The sequence below is a fragment of the Perna viridis genome, chromosome 5 (genome assembly GCF_037379345.1).
Source record: "Perna viridis isolate PV_CMFRI_1.1 ecotype Kerala chromosome 5, ASM3737934v1, whole genome shotgun sequence".
In the NCBI taxonomy this organism is placed as follows: domain Eukaryota; kingdom Metazoa; phylum Mollusca; class Bivalvia; order Mytilida; family Mytilidae; genus Perna; species Perna viridis.
Genome location: NC_142449.1, coordinates 14,898,503 through 14,917,971, shown reverse-complemented (window position 1 = coordinate 14,917,971; position 19,469 = coordinate 14,898,503). Strand labels below are relative to the sequence as shown.

Sequence of the window (19,469 nt, the reverse complement as noted above, 5' to 3'; positions counted from 1 at the left end):
CCAACGATGTCAGAACTGTCATATTTGCGAGGCAAATTTTTGGTCGTTCCCTCCGCGGGACTCGAACTCATACCACTGTGACATCTATGGCAACACCGCCTGCACTAAGTCCAGCGCCCTTTATAAAATATAGCTTTTTTAGAATAGTGGTCTTTACCGCCTCCGTCAAAACACAAAATTACTCATGCGCCGAATCCAAAAAGGGATTAGGCTGTGGACTAAGTCTATTACATATTTATATATTAGTCTTTGCATATTTGGTTTTCATTGTATCTTTATGACTTATTTCATTTGAAAAATATCAAATGAAAATAAAAATCCCTACCTATCGACCCTACACAATTTTAGAATATTGCTCGGAGATTCAGCAAATGCTGCTGTAGGCTATACAGTGCTGTATATAGCGTGCGTATTACAAATTGAATCACTAGGTCACCGATCGATATGAAATCACGTGATAATGCATTAATTTTAATGAATTTAATGAATGGTCACATGACAACTAATTTCCCCGAAAACACGATGACCCACATTCACGGGTTTTACTATGCCCTGGGACTGTGTAAACGCTTTGATGCTTTACACCGTCCGTGAGAAACCCCAAACGATAGCCGATGACGTTAAGAAACACCTCAGTGTATCCATCTGCGCCATGAAAACTGATCTGTTCAACGTGTCATAGTTTTCCTTTCCTCTTTCGTCTACCCCGGACTTGACTTTTTATTTGCAATTCGACGGGTGTTTCTAGAGAAGCAAAGGACGCTTACCCTACCGGTGCACCTAGTCCATGCTCCCAGTTTTTAGTGGAGTCCGAGTTGCTCATTTGCTTTTTTTACTTTGCATGTATGATTTTAGTTACTCTATGTTCTTTGTTGTGTATGTCTGTTTTCTATGTCTGGTGTTTGTCCCTGGATTACATTCTTTTGATTACCGCTATAACCTTGGTTCCCTTGATTACTCTCCCAGACCGTCATGTATTTTATATATGAGTGCAAACCAGGTCTATCAGTATTGAGTATATATGTTAGTACGAAAACGAAAATTAAGCCAAGTACAGGAACAGTCAGCTGATTGTCAGCGTCTCTCATATCGTGCAAATGATTGGTTATCACTGTGTTACGAAAGATTTTTGGAGATTTTAGTGGTTTATATCCACAAAAACAGCCGAATTACCTCCTTGAAGCAACGATGTTCTAGCTTTACAATGCACGAAATGAAGGATGTAACGGATATACGGAAAGTGTTATCATTTTCAACTTTATTGTTATAGTGTTATTTAATCATTGTGTTGTTTAAGTTCTGCGTGTACCCTTATTGTAACGGTATTATTATCAAATCTAATTAACTAGCTTTCAATGTTCCTCTTCTATCTGTAAGGGTCAAATGTTTCACATTGTTTTTGGAATCAAGGAATTTAAATGACATTCTAAGAAATAGTCATAGTGTAAAATTATTGGAGTGCATTTACCAAAAGGGTACTGCGGAAGTACTATTGTTCGTAAGGTACCAATTTTCGTGGTTTTCGTGGGAAAGTCAAACCACGAAATGTTGTTCCCAACGAAAAGGAGATTTCCATTAATGTATATACTAAATACCTCAAAACCACGAATTAAAAAATCCACGAACTTGAGTTTCTTACCTATTTCACGAAAATTGGTATTCATGCATTTAAGTACTTTCACAATATTTTACTTCAGTTTCTTGATAAAAAACGAATAAAATCATTTCTCTTTAAACGTGCACTAAATTCACTAAATTACCTTTTGGTTTTGATTTGGACCTTTATAATATATTCAGCTGTAAAATTGTAAAATGTAATTGACACCAGTCTTTACTTTGGAAACTTATTCAAAGACACAAACAATATATTTGATTTGATGTTTAATGAAATATTCAAGATTTATCTTTTTCTAATACATTATAAGCCCAAATGTTTCAAATTCTCAAATCATGGGGATTCTCACTTCTACTAATATATATTATAGTAATTTTCTTGTCTTCCATTTTCACCATGATTTTGATTTCTTCTTTTATTTCTTCCATGTTCATTGTTTTTTCTACCGTTGTTACGGTTTCTTCTATTAATTCTTTCATATCCATTCTTTTCGCCGTATCTTATTCCATTGTTGTGGCTTTCTCTATTATTTCTTCCATATTCGCTGTTTGCAATACCTTGTTGATGATTTCTTCTTACTTTTCTTCCATGTCTGCGGTTCTTCCTAGATCTCCCCATGTTTCCATTATTCCAACCATAACGATAATTTCTCCCCTCTGTCTTTTGTCCTGCGGCGTTTCTTCGTTTTCCATTATTATGACGTGACTCTTTGGGTTCATATGTGTCACGGTGATGGTTGACGACAGTTCTTAATTCATCTTGAGATAAATATGTGTCACGCCTCTCCCTCAAAAAATGTCGCACAGCCTCGATTTCTACATTTTGTTTATCCACATTGTTTGAATTCAGCTTCTTCTCTGATGATTTTTATGAAATTAAAATAGAAAAGTGATAGTTGTTATAAGATTATACAATGAAACAGACTTGATGACATGGAAAAATGCTGAAAATAATGAAATTTACTATACTATTCATTAATTTATGATTTAATGAAGTCTAACAAGATGAACAACAGAACCATAAATATACAAAAACTTAAAAGAAAAATGTTGAATCTTAAGAACGAAACAAAACCTAATGATAATGCGAATAACGAAATTATTTTTCTATAAACAAAGACGATCTACATAAACAATGTAGCGAAAAAAGAATAGAATAGATTACTTATAAAACTGTCAGGGAATCAAGAATTCATACAGGAAGCTAAAGCTCTACCAATATGAACCCCCTAAAAAAACCTAGAGTGACATCAGGTGCTCCGGAAGGGTAAGTTTTCCTGCTCCGCCAACAATGAGAATAACACGGTAATAGTCTAGCAATAGTAATGCAGCTCCGCGACACGTGTCAAACATTATTCACACCAGGGCAAACTACGTATCATGATGTAAACGCAGTAAACAACTTAGTAATTGTGGAAAAATATCCGAAAGTGACAAAATTAGATTAAGATAATATGAATTCATTATATCGGTGAACTATACGAATTTAATTCATGATCTTAGTCTGAAAAGACGTGAATTGCTGCGCAAGCGCACAGACAGAAGTTTAGTATAGGGAATTAATCGACCCACAGATAATTCGTCCCAAGTCGAAGATATAGAACGACATCCTATCGATGAGTGAAATTTCTATTGATAGGGACTCTTTATCTTGTAACTCGAACTTAAATGTTAAAATGTTAAAGCTATAAAACGCTATAGGAAACAAGTCGTATCTGTTGTGTTGATTATACGTTAAAATCAATTAGATTGTGAAAGTTCTTTAAAAATGATATTTATATCTCCATAGCAACAGTAAAACAATGTGAAAAAATCATAACAAGTAAATAAAAAAATAATTTAAGGAGTCTTAGAACGGAGTATAATATATCAGAAGGATTGCTCACAATCGTGTACACTTCAGGCCGTTACATTTTTTAGTTTGTTTTCACAAATAGTTTTTTTTAGATTAACAAAGGAAAACCAAAAATTGACCCTATGGACTTAATAAAATGAATTAAAACACCACCTACCTGAAGTCAAACAATTGCTTATTGTGATAGTTGCACAAAGAGCAACAATACTACAAACGAAAAGTTGCATTTTCCTTCAGGAATCAACAGAGAAAGTTGGGCTTTAAATAACGAAAGTAAATATGTAAGTAACATGTTACAGAAAAATCTAAATAGTCATAAGATGATAATTCAACCCACACCTTACAAACAAATGAAATGTCAGCGTAACTTTTGGCACATTTTTGTTATTATATTTACAAATAAATTCGGTCTAATTAGCATGTAACTGTATAAGTAATTAGATACAAAATTGTAATGGAAATAAGGATGGACAGGCGCAATTTAGCGTTAACAAAGATCTGATCTTGGTATGACCAAAATATATCCTGGGGTTCAGGATCTCTGCAACTCACAATTTTAGTTAATCAAATACAGGATAAGATTCTAAATCAAGTGTTACTAAATAAAACGTTATCATCACACTTACAATGCTTAGAATTACCTTCTTAGACAACAAATGAACAGCGTATGGGTCCACATCTTCTTAACAAAAATTGAACATATTGGATTACAGTAAGCAGTAATACAAAGATAACGGGCGACTAGGAGAGCATCACAATCTAAAAAAGTCTATAATTGTAACTATGGCAGAAAACAGCAGAAGAAACAATGACAGTTTACACAATGTATCAAAATGATGACAGAAACAAATCATTAAACAGGTATTTAAACCGCGAGAGTATAAAAGATCAAGTATTCGCATTCCGTGGAGTCCGGGTTGCTCATTCACTGTTGTTATTTTGTTTGTATTATTTTGGTTATTTTATGCTCTTTTTTGTTTGGGTCTGTATTTCATCTCTGGTCTTGTTCCTGGATTACATTCTTTTGATTTCCACTAGAGTTATTTTCCCTTGATTACTCTTTTTAATTAAATTAAAAATAATTAAAAAAAAATGATGATTGATGTAATATTGCGTCTTTTATAGTTTTTATGCAGATTGGGAAATAAAATTCGTTTGTGTTGTCTGACATGATGTCGTTGATTGTGATTCAAGTAAATTTTGGCTAAGTTAAACCCGTCTTTGTTCACTTTTAATCTGTTTTTTTTTCTTTCTAAATTGTGAAAAATGGATTCAGCCTTTTTCCATTCATTGTGTACTATTCTACTGTTTGTACAGTATTCGGAATTTTTAACGAGCAAAATCAAATTATTTCAACTTTAATTATTTTTTATTTTATGTTATTTATCAATAGACAAAATAAAAATACTGAAGGCACAGATTTTCACCTTGCGAAAAACGACACCGTGAACAACATACTTTGAACAAATTATAAACACAAAACAACTAAATTTGAATAATAAAAGGTAATCACGAGTACAACTAAGGTGAACTTAAATGTTCAGGATGGTTCAGAGGTTACTGTCTCCTCCAAGACACCATACGCTTCACCCGTTAAAGGTCAAGGCCGGTAAGAGCGGAGGAATAGTTTGAGGTAATGTTTTTTTTAATGGCAACTTTAATTTGTGAGTACAATTTCCTTGTCCTAGTGGTGTTTGAGTGAGTCGGTGAGTCTTAGCTAACAAATCGATAAAATAGTTCATAATTAAAGAAAAGAGCATGATATCAGAGTCAAAATCATTCTCTCGGGTTGCTAAAAGTTATTGCATAGAAAAGTACAGTTAAAATCAAAGGGTTGCATGTAGCATTTTAATTAAAGCTCAGAAATTCTGTCAGCTTAAATCGCCATATTTCACAAGTTTTACTGTACAAGCATATCACACAAACTCTGTTTTCATATAGATGCTTTTGTTTTGTGAAAATAGATTCAATATTTGTTGCATAAAATATCTGCTTTGCAACGTAGGAGTGATTTCATAGTCACCATGATGACATTGTAATTAAATAAATCTAACTGACATTGTGATATTGCTATATTTATTGAATGATATTCACGAGAACAAATGCAGTAAATAAGGGCAGCATGTGGTTTTTATCAATGTTTTCCTGATTTACGTAAACTTGTTAACCGATTATTTTGATATACAGGGATCAATGATTGACTTCGGTTTACTTGGAATTTGGTCTAAATATAAGAATCATTATTTCATCAAATTTGTCTTTGATTTCAAAAACACGTAATAAAAAGATAGTCTGCATAAAATTTAAAACATTAGATTAAGTTTTTCGATAGTAATATGCGTTTTTACATTCCCTAAAATTCCAGGTTTATGAAATACAATACTCGGTCAATTAACTCTTATTGCTTACGTCAATACTGCATTTATGCAATTTCAACACATGTTCACTTGTTTCATATTTCATATATAAAACAATTCTGTTTTTTTTTGCATATCTTTAGACTAAGATAATAAATATTTCAATAGGCAAACTTTTTTCTGATTATTTTCATGTGTTTTCATGAGCATATGTACAATAAGTGGGAATACGCATAATTTGTCATTTCGAAATTTGACTATCGTCTATAAGCGTGCCATTCTCGGTTGAAACTTAAAAAAATGTTTGCTCAGATTTGCACATTTACCAGAGCTTTACCAGATTACTTCCTCAAATTTATTGTCATCTCTTAAAATAGACTTTTTTTTCTGCCAATTTTTTTCAAACTCCTGGTAAAAAAGTAAAGTGAATTTTATTGGTTTATTTTTCTTCAGCCTAAGCAAGAAATCAGACTTGTTTCTATGTATTAAAATTATAATCTTGTGGGTGTAAGAGAGCATCCGTGTCACGTGGATACATTTTGTTGTGTTTAAATATCGATATCGACTTTTTCTTATCATGTCTTTTTTTTAACAATGTTAGCTGCAACGTTGTCATTTATCATCGTTCAAACACTACATTTCTTTCTCCATTTAAATTCCGTATCTTTTAGTAGTTTCTTGTAGAAAAAGAAATGTCCATTGATATTCTGAGTTCAATCACTCAAGTTATATTTATTGGATCGTTGATATTACACTTATTCATCAGAAAATGAACAAGTAAATCGTACAACAAGCGGTGTCTTCTTGTAGATAAGAGTAGCCTACCTTAGAATTCGAAGAAGGCTTTAATCATTTAAAAGAAAAGTCAAATTTCACGTTGGATAAAAAGTAAAAAATGTTAAATATGACAAACAAACTTGTACTATAACAGAATAAAATAAAGACATGAAAGAAAATAAATCAAAATTTAAAAGCAATAAACAGAAAACAATAAATTAAGAACAAATATAGCCACAAAAAAGTGAAAGAAAACAGAAAATAAAAGTTAATGTTTATTGATTGTATTACCCTAATATCTTTTACACTGGGTTTAACCGTACCATTTGTTTTCACTTACTTCATTAACTTGTAAAGGGCAAAAAAATTACTGAACTGATTAATTATAGTTAAAAGTCAAAATAAATAGTAAAAAAAGGAAGTCTATTTAACAATTGGCAATACCAAGAAAAGAAACTGGAAAGTTTGGAAATAATATTAGTGGTCCTGTACTTGGTACAGGCATTTCTGAAGGAAAACCGCTTGCATTGCGGTTAATCGTTATTTATTTCAATTTAAGCCTACAGCATAAAGTTGCAATCTGGTAAACACAGTACGGAAGATTTATTGATGACTTTACCGTCCATTATCTTTTTGTCATAAATAGAATACTACTCAATAAAACCTAAATATAGAACGTATTAAAGTAAAATAATTAAAGTAATTAGATAACTATCTGTTGAAACAAATCCTTTGTATGAATATTTGGGAATATGGTTCGGGAAGATATTATACATTGCACGAGCTTGTGATTAATTGGTAGTTTGTTTTAAATATACAAAGAGATAGTCGTTGAAATTTATGTAGTAATATAGGAGCATAAGAAGATGAATACAGCTTTATACTACTTTGTCCTGCATCTAGCTTTCTATGTATATGTATACAATATTTTGCCATACCTTTACCGTGCAAGGCATGACATACATAATTTATAGACTAATTCATTATTCAATCAGATTTCGCGTACTTTAAATTTGTAGCTACCTAAAAGCAGCAAGGAATACTAGGACTCATTTTATGTAATTATTGTGTAACTACTTCAATTTGATAATATTTTTCCCTGTGTGTTTTCTGTCATTATTTTTATGTATTTTTTTTGCAATACCATGCACACGATTTATGTGAACAAAGATCATACAATAAATTATACTACGGGGACTATATTTCACTAATATTTATGCAATACCCCTATTATGACAAAGCTTAACAAGAAGTTCAAAATGACATCTATTATCAATTTGATGCTCCATTTGTTTAAGCACAATTTAGGATTTAGTACAAATTTACATATGGTTTAACAAAATAGAACGTTATAACTGAAAGTCTTATTTTCCATTTATCGTTAAATGAATAAATACCGAAGCATCAAAACAGAATGACAATTTAGAGACATGAAAACAGAATCAGAGACAACAAAATAAAATACTAAAGACAGCACAAAAACTTTAAAGATATTGCAATAGTTTACTTCCACAAAAAAAAAAAAAGAAAATAAAAATGTTTGAGAGCGGGGCAAGTATGTCCGGTTCCACCATCTGTCATAAAGTAAAAAAGCGGAAATCAAAAGATTGTAATTCAGGGACAAAGACCTGACATGGAAAACATATACACACAACATTGAATATAAAATACCCAAAATAATACATCTACTAAAACATGGAGCATGGACCAGGTGAACCGGTAGGGTAAGCAACCTCTGCTTGTCTAGAAACACCCACCGAGAAGCTCATAAAAAGTCAAGTCCATGGTAGATGAAAAAGGAAAGGAAAACTATGACACATTGCATGAGTAATCAAGGGAACCAAGACTCTAGCGGAAACCAAAAGAATATAATTGAGGGACAAAGATCAGAGATGGAAAACAGACAAACGCACCAAAGAGCACAAAGCAATTAAAATAATACATACAAAGAAACAAAAGTTAATTGTAAATGAGCAACTTGGACTAAAAACTGGGAGCATGAACCAGGTGCACCAGCGGGGTAAGCGTCCTCTACTTTGCTTTTCTTGAAACACCGAGTTGCTCATAAAAGTTCACGTCAGAGGTAGACGCAAGAAAGAGGAACAAATCAGTTTTTATGGTGCAGATTGATACACCGTAACGATCCACGAGATCATGACGACGACCATAAAACTTCTGTAGTGATGACTTCAATCTTGTAACAACATAATCCTGTTGCAGAAGCCATATTGTAAAAGGTCTAGCGCGCTACAAAAAGTATGCGTAGTGACGGTAAGCACTGACATAACGTATGAATTGTGATATGAAAATTCTATAAGCAGGTGCTGAAGGAATGTTTCCACAGATAAAAGGCACGTTGATAATAAGGAATGGAAATCACGTTAATTTGTAGGATAGTTTGGTCAATAGTTTTCCTTAACCATCGATCTCTTAGTGTAATACAAGATGTGAGACTGACTTCATATGTCTGTAGTATCCTTTAACTGAAGTTCTTTCAAGGTAGATGCGATGTACCAAATCCCCGAAAGTAAGATTTTTAACGATAATACGTCATCTAGTTAGCGGAAATTGAGGTTAAAGAATCTAGCTAAACGATATTCTTTCTTACGGATGAGATCAGTTAAAATCAGATTTTAACTAAGTATTGGTAATAGAAATATAAAGAGTTGAAAAGTCATTGGTTTTAATGCTATTATATTTTGATAATTGTCTTAAATTGAGGGTTTCCAGAAGATCTTTCAATTTTTTTTCAGGATCCACATGGAGTTAATACCACTAATAGAGTAACAAGTGTGGAAGGGCTAGACACCCTCTTTGACAGCTGTGAGTATAAAAGTTAAAAATTTGAAAGGACTTGAATAGTCGCTTTTGAACCTTTTTGTGGTAGCCATTGTAAAAAACCAAGCTTTAAACGAATTAAGAAAAAGACTGGCTTCGAGTTGAGCACAGTTTATTTCCATATATATCTTAATGGTCAGTTTATCAAGAATTAAACAAGACCGATTTAATGAAAATATTAACTATTAATATATCCGCTTTTGTCGATAAAATATTTTAAAAGTTTAGTCGTCTTTTTTAGACTTATCACTGAAAATAATGATGAAACAATCCACATTCTCCGGAAAACTTACATGTTTATTAAGTTCCTAATTAAAACTATAACATAAGCAAAATCATAACGATATTAACTTTAAAATTTTACATATTGGACTCCCTTTTATCAAGATAAGTCTTTTAAAATCACATAACATCAGAACACATTCTTTCAATGGACTTCGAGGCTTAAAATTGTTTTAAAGTTTTCAGCATTTGTTTGTTGTGTTAATATAATTAATATCATCTTATACACTACTGATTTATTTACAACATATGTCAAATCTAATTTAACTTAAATAGGTTCATGTATTACTGGTTTTGTATGGTAATCATTCCTTTTAAAACTCCGCTCAAGTATGTCGAGTCGTTCCTTTTTTAACGCTTCTATTGCATTCATTGCGTTATTGATTGGTATTGTTACTTTCCGAAAATAAACTTGGTTACAGAAACGACAATAAATGCATTTTGAAAAACAATCACTTAATCTTATCAAAACTTAATTAGGTATGATATTGTTTCCTATATTTCTACCGCATTTTTTGAATAAAAAACTGCCTTACTACAAAACCATTAGGATAGGAATGAGACCCACTAACGTGAGCATCATGGCAGCATGTCGTGATTTCATGAAGATTTACTATATTTCGCCTGAGTATGTGTCACTCTTTCCTGAATCCGGAAAAGATAAAAAGCTTTGTACTCTCAACGTTGTTTTTGAAACGCCATTTTCGTCTTTTTAACAAACAAAAGACACCAACATGAAAAACGGAGATTGGGTTAAAAGTGCACCAAGTATCGTACGTTCCACCTTTTGCTCAAAGATACATTTTTATTGGTTTATTGATGTATTTGTTGTTTATTTTTCAAATAAGTATCAGATTCTTACTCATCAAATGCTTGAAGCTAGAATGTTGCTCATTCAGTCATTGTTTGATTAATATTTAATTTGATTAAATGTTTTTTAACGTATGTTATAGTGGTTGTGTTTTTGGCAGTGTACTCGATTATTGACGTTATTAAATTTTAGTAGTTTCTTATTGTTTTTCAAATTGGTTTTTCAGTTATTTTTATGTCTGTTATTTTTATGTCCGTTATTTTGAGGTGTATTTCCTTCACTTTAAATGTCTTTATTATAAGGGAATTCGGTTATTGTAAGAACTTATATCAGCTTCTTGTGTATTTTATATTAAGCATCTCATTTTTCATAAATCCACGAGCTTTCTATTTCTTTTTTTTAACCGATCCGATCGGTACAATTTTTAGTTAAGGAAGAATTTCACAAATTATAACCGGGAATATGTTTATTCATTATAAATTTTGCAGTAAATATAAATAGAAATGTTTAATATCAGCGTGTGATTATATGTAAGCATAAAGTTAATGAATTTGAAACAAATGTGCACATGAGCTTGGACCCATCAATCTTGCACATGTTTTTAAAAATGTCTTATGCCGACTCCTGATAACTAAACATCAATACAATAGTGAGTGTATCATTTGCATATACGTAAGGATCGCATCAACTTGTTGCATATATACTGTCGCACTTTAACAGACTCAAAACCCAACCAAGCTGAAAACATAATTTAGAAAGTTAGACAAAGTTGGTAATATTTTTTCAAGTTTTTGTCATTCATATACACACTTGATTCTTTCAAGGCTAGGACTGTATCCCTCTAGATCATTTATCTCAATTGTTTATTGTCCAATCATTGTTATCCCGACTTCCCCTTTATATCTTTCGTAATTCTTATATACTCCTCTTTCTGGGCTCGTAATATATACACAATGGCATCATCATTATCATGAAGAAGCAGACAATCACATGACAATCAGCAGATCATCAAACTACCAGACAAAAGAGAATTGTCAACCAAATGTTTATCATGTTTTGTAAAATATATGCTCAATACCACTCACACATTTTATCTTGCTTTCATATCTTCATATCGTCACTTACTGGGCTATCTTATAAAGCAGACAGCTGAAATTTCATTCCCATGGGGTTGTTGTCTCTTTGACGTATACACCATACCCATTCTCGTTATATTATACCACAGCAAATAAAAAGACTTTTCATGCTATTCTACAAAATGAGTGATCCTGACAATACTCAACCCTACCTCTTTACGCAAAGTAGTAAAGTACACCATAAAGAGTTTCATGGGTTCTTAATGAGTAGTTATGCTTTGTGAAAATCTTTACTTCTTGGGAAAACATTACCATAGGCTAGAACTACGAATAATAAGTGTAAACAGAGACAGGAATAAAAGTGGCGTCATAGTGCCTATGAAGGAAAAGAAAATGTACAAAAAAAAAAAAATCATAATATTTTGCTTTATCACTCATTTTAATTATAATAGTAAACTAAATCTATTTCGTTTCAAATTTAACGACGTATTTCCATCAAGATATACATATATAAAGAAGTGTACTTATCCTTTATTTTTTGAATAAATGGGTTGACAAATAATATTTAATTCTCAAAGATATGTTGGCAGGTTTATATTAAAGCAATTTAATTATTTCCACAGATTTAGATATTGTTGATTATGAATATACACAGGGTTATTATGATGGTAGTTATACAAGTTCAAATCGTGTTAAGTTTCCATTTACTTTTCTTAGTACAAGTTTCATTTTCAATAATCTTTATAATTTGACTCTTAGGATTGTTTCTTCTACCATGCGAACAATATGAGCCCACGCCAAAAAAATAAAACAAAACAAAACAAACAAAAAAAAAACAAAAAAAAAACAAAAAAAACAAAAGAAACAAAAAAAATATTAGCCCACACCAAAAACAAAAATGATTATATATGCATAAGTTTTGATCACACATGTTATTATCTGCTGTTTATATCTTTCAAATATTTATTGTTTTGTTGTTCCCCTTAAAACCTTTAGTTTATCACTAGATCATTGAACTTGGCTACAATCGTGGTTATATATCTATTGACGTAAAGAAAATGTCACATATCGCATATATATTTTTTAAAAAATCCAAATTAACTCATGTTAACGCAATAAATGAAACAAAGCCATTTACAACTTTATACGTTTCATTTGATAACCAATGTTATGGTACCTTTTAATCACTGATAAAACTTCATAGATGGTTATTATATGCGTTTATATTGAAAAAGATATATAATACTGTAAATGAATATACTAATTCTTCTCTAAACTCCTACACATTTACCCATAACTGTTCTTGTAATTTTGTTAATACAACTTTTTCAAAAGCAATAAAGTTTATGAGATGATGATTTCAGATTCATGGAATTGCATTAACTTTCTATTGAAACAAAAGCGATATTCAATAGAAAGTTAATGCTTCACTTTGGTGCATTGTTTTCTTTCAACATTAAAAATAGATTACTACTGTATAATTCAAAGCCAAATTAAACAATTAAGAATTGTAACAAACATAAGAAACATTCCTTTAATTCTAACGATAATGTTTATGATTAGCACAAGAAATAAATAGATCGCTATACAAACTAATTTGAAGTAAGGATTGGCTAAAAGCATTTCTTTTTGACGAGTATTCGGTTTCTCTTTAAATTGCATATGCAGATCTGAACAGAACAAATGTGAGCAGTACTTAGTCACCAGATATCGTTGAATATTCATATGTATATTTGAAATATAATTTATCATTCATATACGTAAATAATTTATAAAATTATTAAAGCCATAAAGTCATTGGTTTTTTTTTACCTAAAGTGTGTATTTTCATATTGTCTGTATTTGGAAATGAGTTAGGACAAAAGTAAAAGGACAACATTGATTGCAATAAAGCGTTCTCATAAAGTAAACCATGCACGTATTTCCGATCCTCTTTAAACAATCCTAATTTTGGGGATTTGGTACACCGCATCTACCCAAAAGAACTTGAGATAGAGGATACTACAGACACTGTGAAGTCAGCCTCATATCTTGACCTACACTTAGAAATCGATGGTAAAGGAAAACTATTGACCAAACGTTACGACAAACGTGATGACTTTTCATTCAGAATTGTCATCTTTCCCTTATCTGTGGCAACAACCCTTCAGCACCTGAGTATGGAGTGTTCATATCACAATTCATACCTTATGCCAGAGCTTGCCGAAACTACGCATACTTTTTGTATCGCGCTAGAATTCTAATAAATATGCTTCTGGACAAGGGTTATGTTGCTACAAGATTGAAATTATCACTACAAAAGTTTTATGGTCGTCATCGTGAACTCGTGGATCGTTACGGTGTATCCATCTGTGCCATGAAAACTGATTGTTCAACGTATCATAGTTTTCCTTTCCTCTTTCGTCTACCCAGGACTTGACTTTTCATGAGCAACTCGGGGGTTGTTTCCAGAAAAGCAGAGGACGCTTACCCTACCAGTGCACCTGGTCCATGCTGCCAGTTTTCAGTGGAGCCCGAGTTGCTAATTTGCTTTTGTTGCTCCTGGATTGCATTCTTTTGATTACCGCTATAACCTTGGTTCCCTTGATTAGTCTTACTGTTTAAGTTATATCGTGAAAATTTTTTGAATCATTTTTGGGGGCACTTATTGTTATTTTGCATTTTCTCCGCTATATGACACTTCCGGCCAATGATTTGTTTTCCCACCATTCTGTACCTCGCTTACTTGCACGCGTATGTTCTCGTTGAGCTCTCCGCTCTCGCTATGGCTATGCCGCAGGTTAAAATATGCACGTATACAACGATCCGAAAAATACTCGTAGCATAAACATACAACAATTACCATCTCTTTGCAATAATGTTCTAAAATTTACTAAATTTAAAAAAAAATGAAAGAGTAAGTTAAAATTAGTTATATCTTTTTCATCACTGGTTGTTCTACTGCTAATCCATATCTCTCCCTTGGCTACACTCCAATACTTACAAAAATATCTTAAAAGTCATATTTTCATGATTTCTAGGGTTCAGGAAAGTTATAAAATACTACTTGTACTCAGTAAAATGAAGGAACCTTTGCGCTCCACCACAGGAGGCTAAATTGCCCGACCTTACCCATCCCTCCCTTTTTCAAGTGGCAATCAAAATTTGTCGACCCTATTATCCTTTTTTCATTTCTTCTTCATTTCATGTTCATTTTATCATCCATTTCATGTTCATCGTCTGAATATAGCTGAAATATTGCTGCTCTGACGTTAAACCCCAACAATCAATCAATCAATCAATCATGGATAACTTTATTTTTCTGTCGATTTCAACTTGCATCATCACCTTATAAAACTTAAGGATTTTCTTGTTTTATCCATTTACGTCAAACATCCAGACAACATCAGTTACACTAGAAATCTATAATGTATTACGAAGGTATTGCAAAAGATTATCAGACTTCGGTTCCATCAAATATGACTATAATATATATATCTTGTTAAGTGGAGGTTGTAATGGTATAATTGATATACTCTCAAACATACAACATTAACCATTTAAAGGTTTCTTTCCATTTTTTGTGATACCGAGGTTTTCAAATTCGGCTTCCTTCCAATGTCTACTGAGAAAGAATTAAGTGGACGTTTCTCAAACATACCTTATGAGTGAAGGAACACATACTTTTCAAATCGTTTTTTCTCTCAAAACAAACCTTACATTTTGCATTTATATATTTTTTTAAATTTCTCTCGGATACATATAATCGTTGAATCGTTTAGTAATATAATACCATTCAATTTTATGAAACTATTAAACAAGTAGATGTTGTGGCTTATTGTTTCATTTTAAGAGGGCGTCCAAGTAAAAATGAGGCAATGAGTAGCACATGACAATGTTTGTTTTCAAAACATTTTCTTCCATTTCATATCACAAATGCATCCTTTCTCAGAGATGAATGTTGGTTTTTTGATTAACTGCAACAATAACTCTTCATTACACGCAAAATTCGGTTGCTTATGATCTTTAAAATCATTTTCTGAGACACCCATTGCCGATTTATAAAGATAAATTAATTTTTTGACATACATACGATATAAACATTACGTTGGAACAAAATAATCGGTGGGAAAAAATATGCTGTTCCACCCATATCGAATTTGCCTGATTTATTTAGGTATAGACAACCTCTTAATAGTTAGTATCATGAGGAATTAAAGTAATAGTCATTCATTAGTGAAAAACTTGCTTGTTTGTTGAAAACATATACTCTTTTTAAATTTAATATTATACTGAATAAGATTCAAAAATTAATTTATAACATATTTAATCTTTGCAAAACTTTGAAAAAGCGACTACAAATTATGTATTTGTGTGGTCCATTTCTGTATAAAAAGAAATGAGTAGTGCATGCTAAATCGTGGTATAAATGGCTTTTAAGTCTCTGGATTTGTAGGTTTTTTTTAAATCTAAAGATCAAGATTGAAAAATTTCCAAGAACACTCTATATATGATAACAATACTCGATCATCTCTTCGGGTCTGTTTTGGACAAAGACATTCGGTGGAACACTTGCCATATTAAGACATTTACCAGGATTAGTAAAGATGATAGTGTCATCATGTATTTAGTACCCAGACAGAATTATCGTTCATAGCAGGGACAAAGAATGCAATAAAAAGGGCCTATGGTTCTAAACTGCCTCGTGTTAAGTTTACAGGTGCGTATAAATAATTCGAACAGCTCGAATTGGATATTATTTTTAAAAAAAAATGATGATGGTTGACTATAAGTTATATTCATTTACATTCTAAAGTCAATTTTTATTGGCGTAGATAAAAAAAAACACATTTGTAGTAAAAAGATACATTGCGGCTTATTAAGTAAACACATAAAAAAAGAAAAAAAACGAAGCTTTTCCGAAATATTCTCAAGGGCCTTTTTTTCTCAAAATACGCTATATTGAAAAGTTTGAAGAATTGAGACTAAATAATCTAGACAAGCTATAAAAAAGTAACAAATCATATACGTAAGGTCAACAAGGAGGGGTTGCATGCTATAAACGCAAATTAAAGATAGAAAACATCTATAATAAAAAATGTAATCCTTCACAGGGCGATGATATTAAAGTCCTAAATGTGGTCTATCGATTGTCCTTATTTGGTAATGATATTTTCAAAAAGCCAAGTGAAAGTAAATTTCTCTCATGGGAAAGACCTCCATGAAATGAATGAATGCATGGATACTAAAATAAATAAAAACCAATTAACAACAATATCACTCACTTGAAGGACAAACTCAAAACATTTGTGAGTGATAAGTAGTCCATTGTTTCCTTACATTAAATATCATCTAATACACCTTGGGACATTGAGACATTTATTGTATACAAATGGTGGTAAATGACATACTAGCTGTTGTAGGCAGATGTTTATGAATTAAGAGAAGTTATATTAGGTGCAAACGTTATTTTTTGAAATATAAATAAGCAGCTGAACTTTAACAATGTCACCTTGTTAAAAAAACTTGATGAGAGTAATCTGTTATAATTATACTTTAAAGGTGCGTTTTTTTGAATTCTTCATTTTATATATACGGAAAGACTGAATAAAATAAGATCGTTATGTATTAAGTGCTTGACCTATTCTTATAAAAACGATCGTGCGAAACTAACATTTAGGTTTTCTGTTGCCTTATTTAATCATAAAGTTTTTTTTCATTTTGAAAAATGTTCTTTTTTTTAAATGTTATTGGTGCAGATTTTCTGGTTTATTTAGTTTATTTGGTAAAACAATGAACTGTTTAAAATGCTTCCGAAAAATTTAGTAAAGTAAAATTAAAGTAAAGAGCGCCACAAATGCATCATTCTCCTACATATAGTTTTTTTTTATTCGGTTGCGTCATTTTAAGTATTTTAATATTTGTTACTTAAACGTACACAAATTTAAAAAGGATATCCTTCACTTTACAGTTTTAAGGCTACCCGATTTATCTAATTATTCTAAAAGCATAACTTTATATGGTTTGTATTTTTGTATTTAGCACTTAAACGAGAAAAGGCTTGCTAAGAATGAAAAGGGCAAATTAAATATGCCACATATGAAAACATTTATATGTCAATTATAATCATAACCATTGTCAAGATCAAAGAAACAAGGTATTGTGGTGCCTGATTGATTGATTAATCATACTGTTGCAATCATCTTTAAATTACTTCACTTTTGAACTAGTGCTCCAAAGGTGATTCCCCGACATTCTGGTGTCTAAACACATGTTTGTGGTTTATTGAAATTTTACATCGAAAATTTTTAAATTGAATAGTTTTATTTTTTAACCTTTTCAGTGCTAATCATCTTACCTGGCTAGTGTCATTCCATAGTCAGATGTTTTCAGAAGGTTTATCTGACATTATGTTAAAACCATTTTTTACCGAGAATTAAGCGAAAAATTAAGAAAATTAAGAAAATTAATCCTCCTGTAAAACCAGGATTAACACACAATTTCGTTTGAAATGCCTATACAAAGTCAGGACCATTGCGGTACTATCTGCCCCCATGGTTTAATATCTATTTTGCCAGATTTATTTTGGACTTGACTTGATTATGATTCGAATCATTATTTGGTAGTTTTGTTGTTAACCGTATATATGCCATCATCATATCAGAAACCAATAAGCACACATTTTAAGCTTAGTCATTCTACATTTTATGCATCTTTTATTTAGATAATATTTTATATCATGTTTGATTTTTCGTTTCGTGGTTTTGTGGTATCCCTAACTATAATTTTTCTGCCAATATTGAAATGTTTGTTGACATTAATTAGGAAAAAAACAACGATAATGGAAATTAATTATGTCGCTTTTTAACTCTATTGAGAATACAGTGACCTGGAAAGTTTGTGTAAGCAGTTAAAGTAGATAGAGAGAAGCCGAAAAATGTTAAAATAATGAAATAACTTGAAATATACAAAGAGAGTGAATGTACTTCCAATCATATTAATTAGTCTTCAAGTTGGTGGCAACTTCTTAATCTCGTTTGAATTTATGGAAGAAAGGGAAACATCTTTAGTCGATGGTATTTTGAATTTCTGTTTAGAATGAAGTTTAAGAAAAGTAAACACACATTTAACAATACGGGAAATTGTCAAAAACTGCGTCTTTAACAAACATATGTTTATAAATATATAAGTAGCTGGATAACTAGTACATAAGTGAAGAAAATGGGAAAATTGTGTCCCGCATGGCAGATAGTTACGTCAATACATCGGCAAATTTACACACAAAATAATATTTATTTGTTTATTTCATTCATCAAAATTCGTCGAATACAAAAACAAAACTATTACCCGTCTTCTTGACAATAAGTGTGAACTTTCCAATTTCTTTATATAAATAACTACATAATATACATATTCTGACGTAGCTACATTGATGTTATGACTTAACATAAGCATTATTAACATCATGAAATATACGTTCTGTTTGTCTGAACATAACACATTTTTTAGTTTCTCCATCGTGTATTAATGGTGCTGTAAGTTGAACTAAATTTCTTCCTATGTACAAAACTAATTCGTCAGTTTAATGTAACAACTTCTTACGATACTCAAATCGTCTGTGAAGCTCTTTTTAAACACAAAATAACAATTGTAGTATTTAAGTCACAGGCCAATTTTATTCTTTTGTCTGGAATTATCAACACCAAACCCCTTGGGAAGTAAAAAATGTATAAATGCATTCTTCTCATTCACGCCTGGCTGTTAAAAGTATGACATGTAGCTGTTTTTAGACTTATACAAACAGCAAAAACTCTTTGTTTCGGATCAACGAGAAGCAACCTGTACTTTCTGTAATTAAATTAAAAACAAAAATATCTCAC

General features: G+C 31.4%; 1 protein-coding gene across 1 annotated transcript; it reads right to left on the bottom strand.

The window, feature by feature from the left end:
• Positions 1–1,885: 1,885 nt before the first annotated feature.
• Positions 1,886–3,759, bottom strand: LOC148616188 (uncharacterized). The gene is made up of 2 exons (XM_088581580.1): positions 3,627–3,759; positions 1,886–2,472 (listed from the first exon to the last, which is right to left on the bottom strand). Exons 1-2 carry the CDS (start codon positions 3,694–3,696, stop codon positions 1,970–1,972), a joined length of 573 nt encoding a protein of 190 aa, XP_088437706.1. The 5' UTR covers positions 3,697–3,759; the 3' UTR covers positions 1,886–1,969.
• Between the last annotated feature and the right edge of the window lie 15,710 nt (positions 3,760–19,469).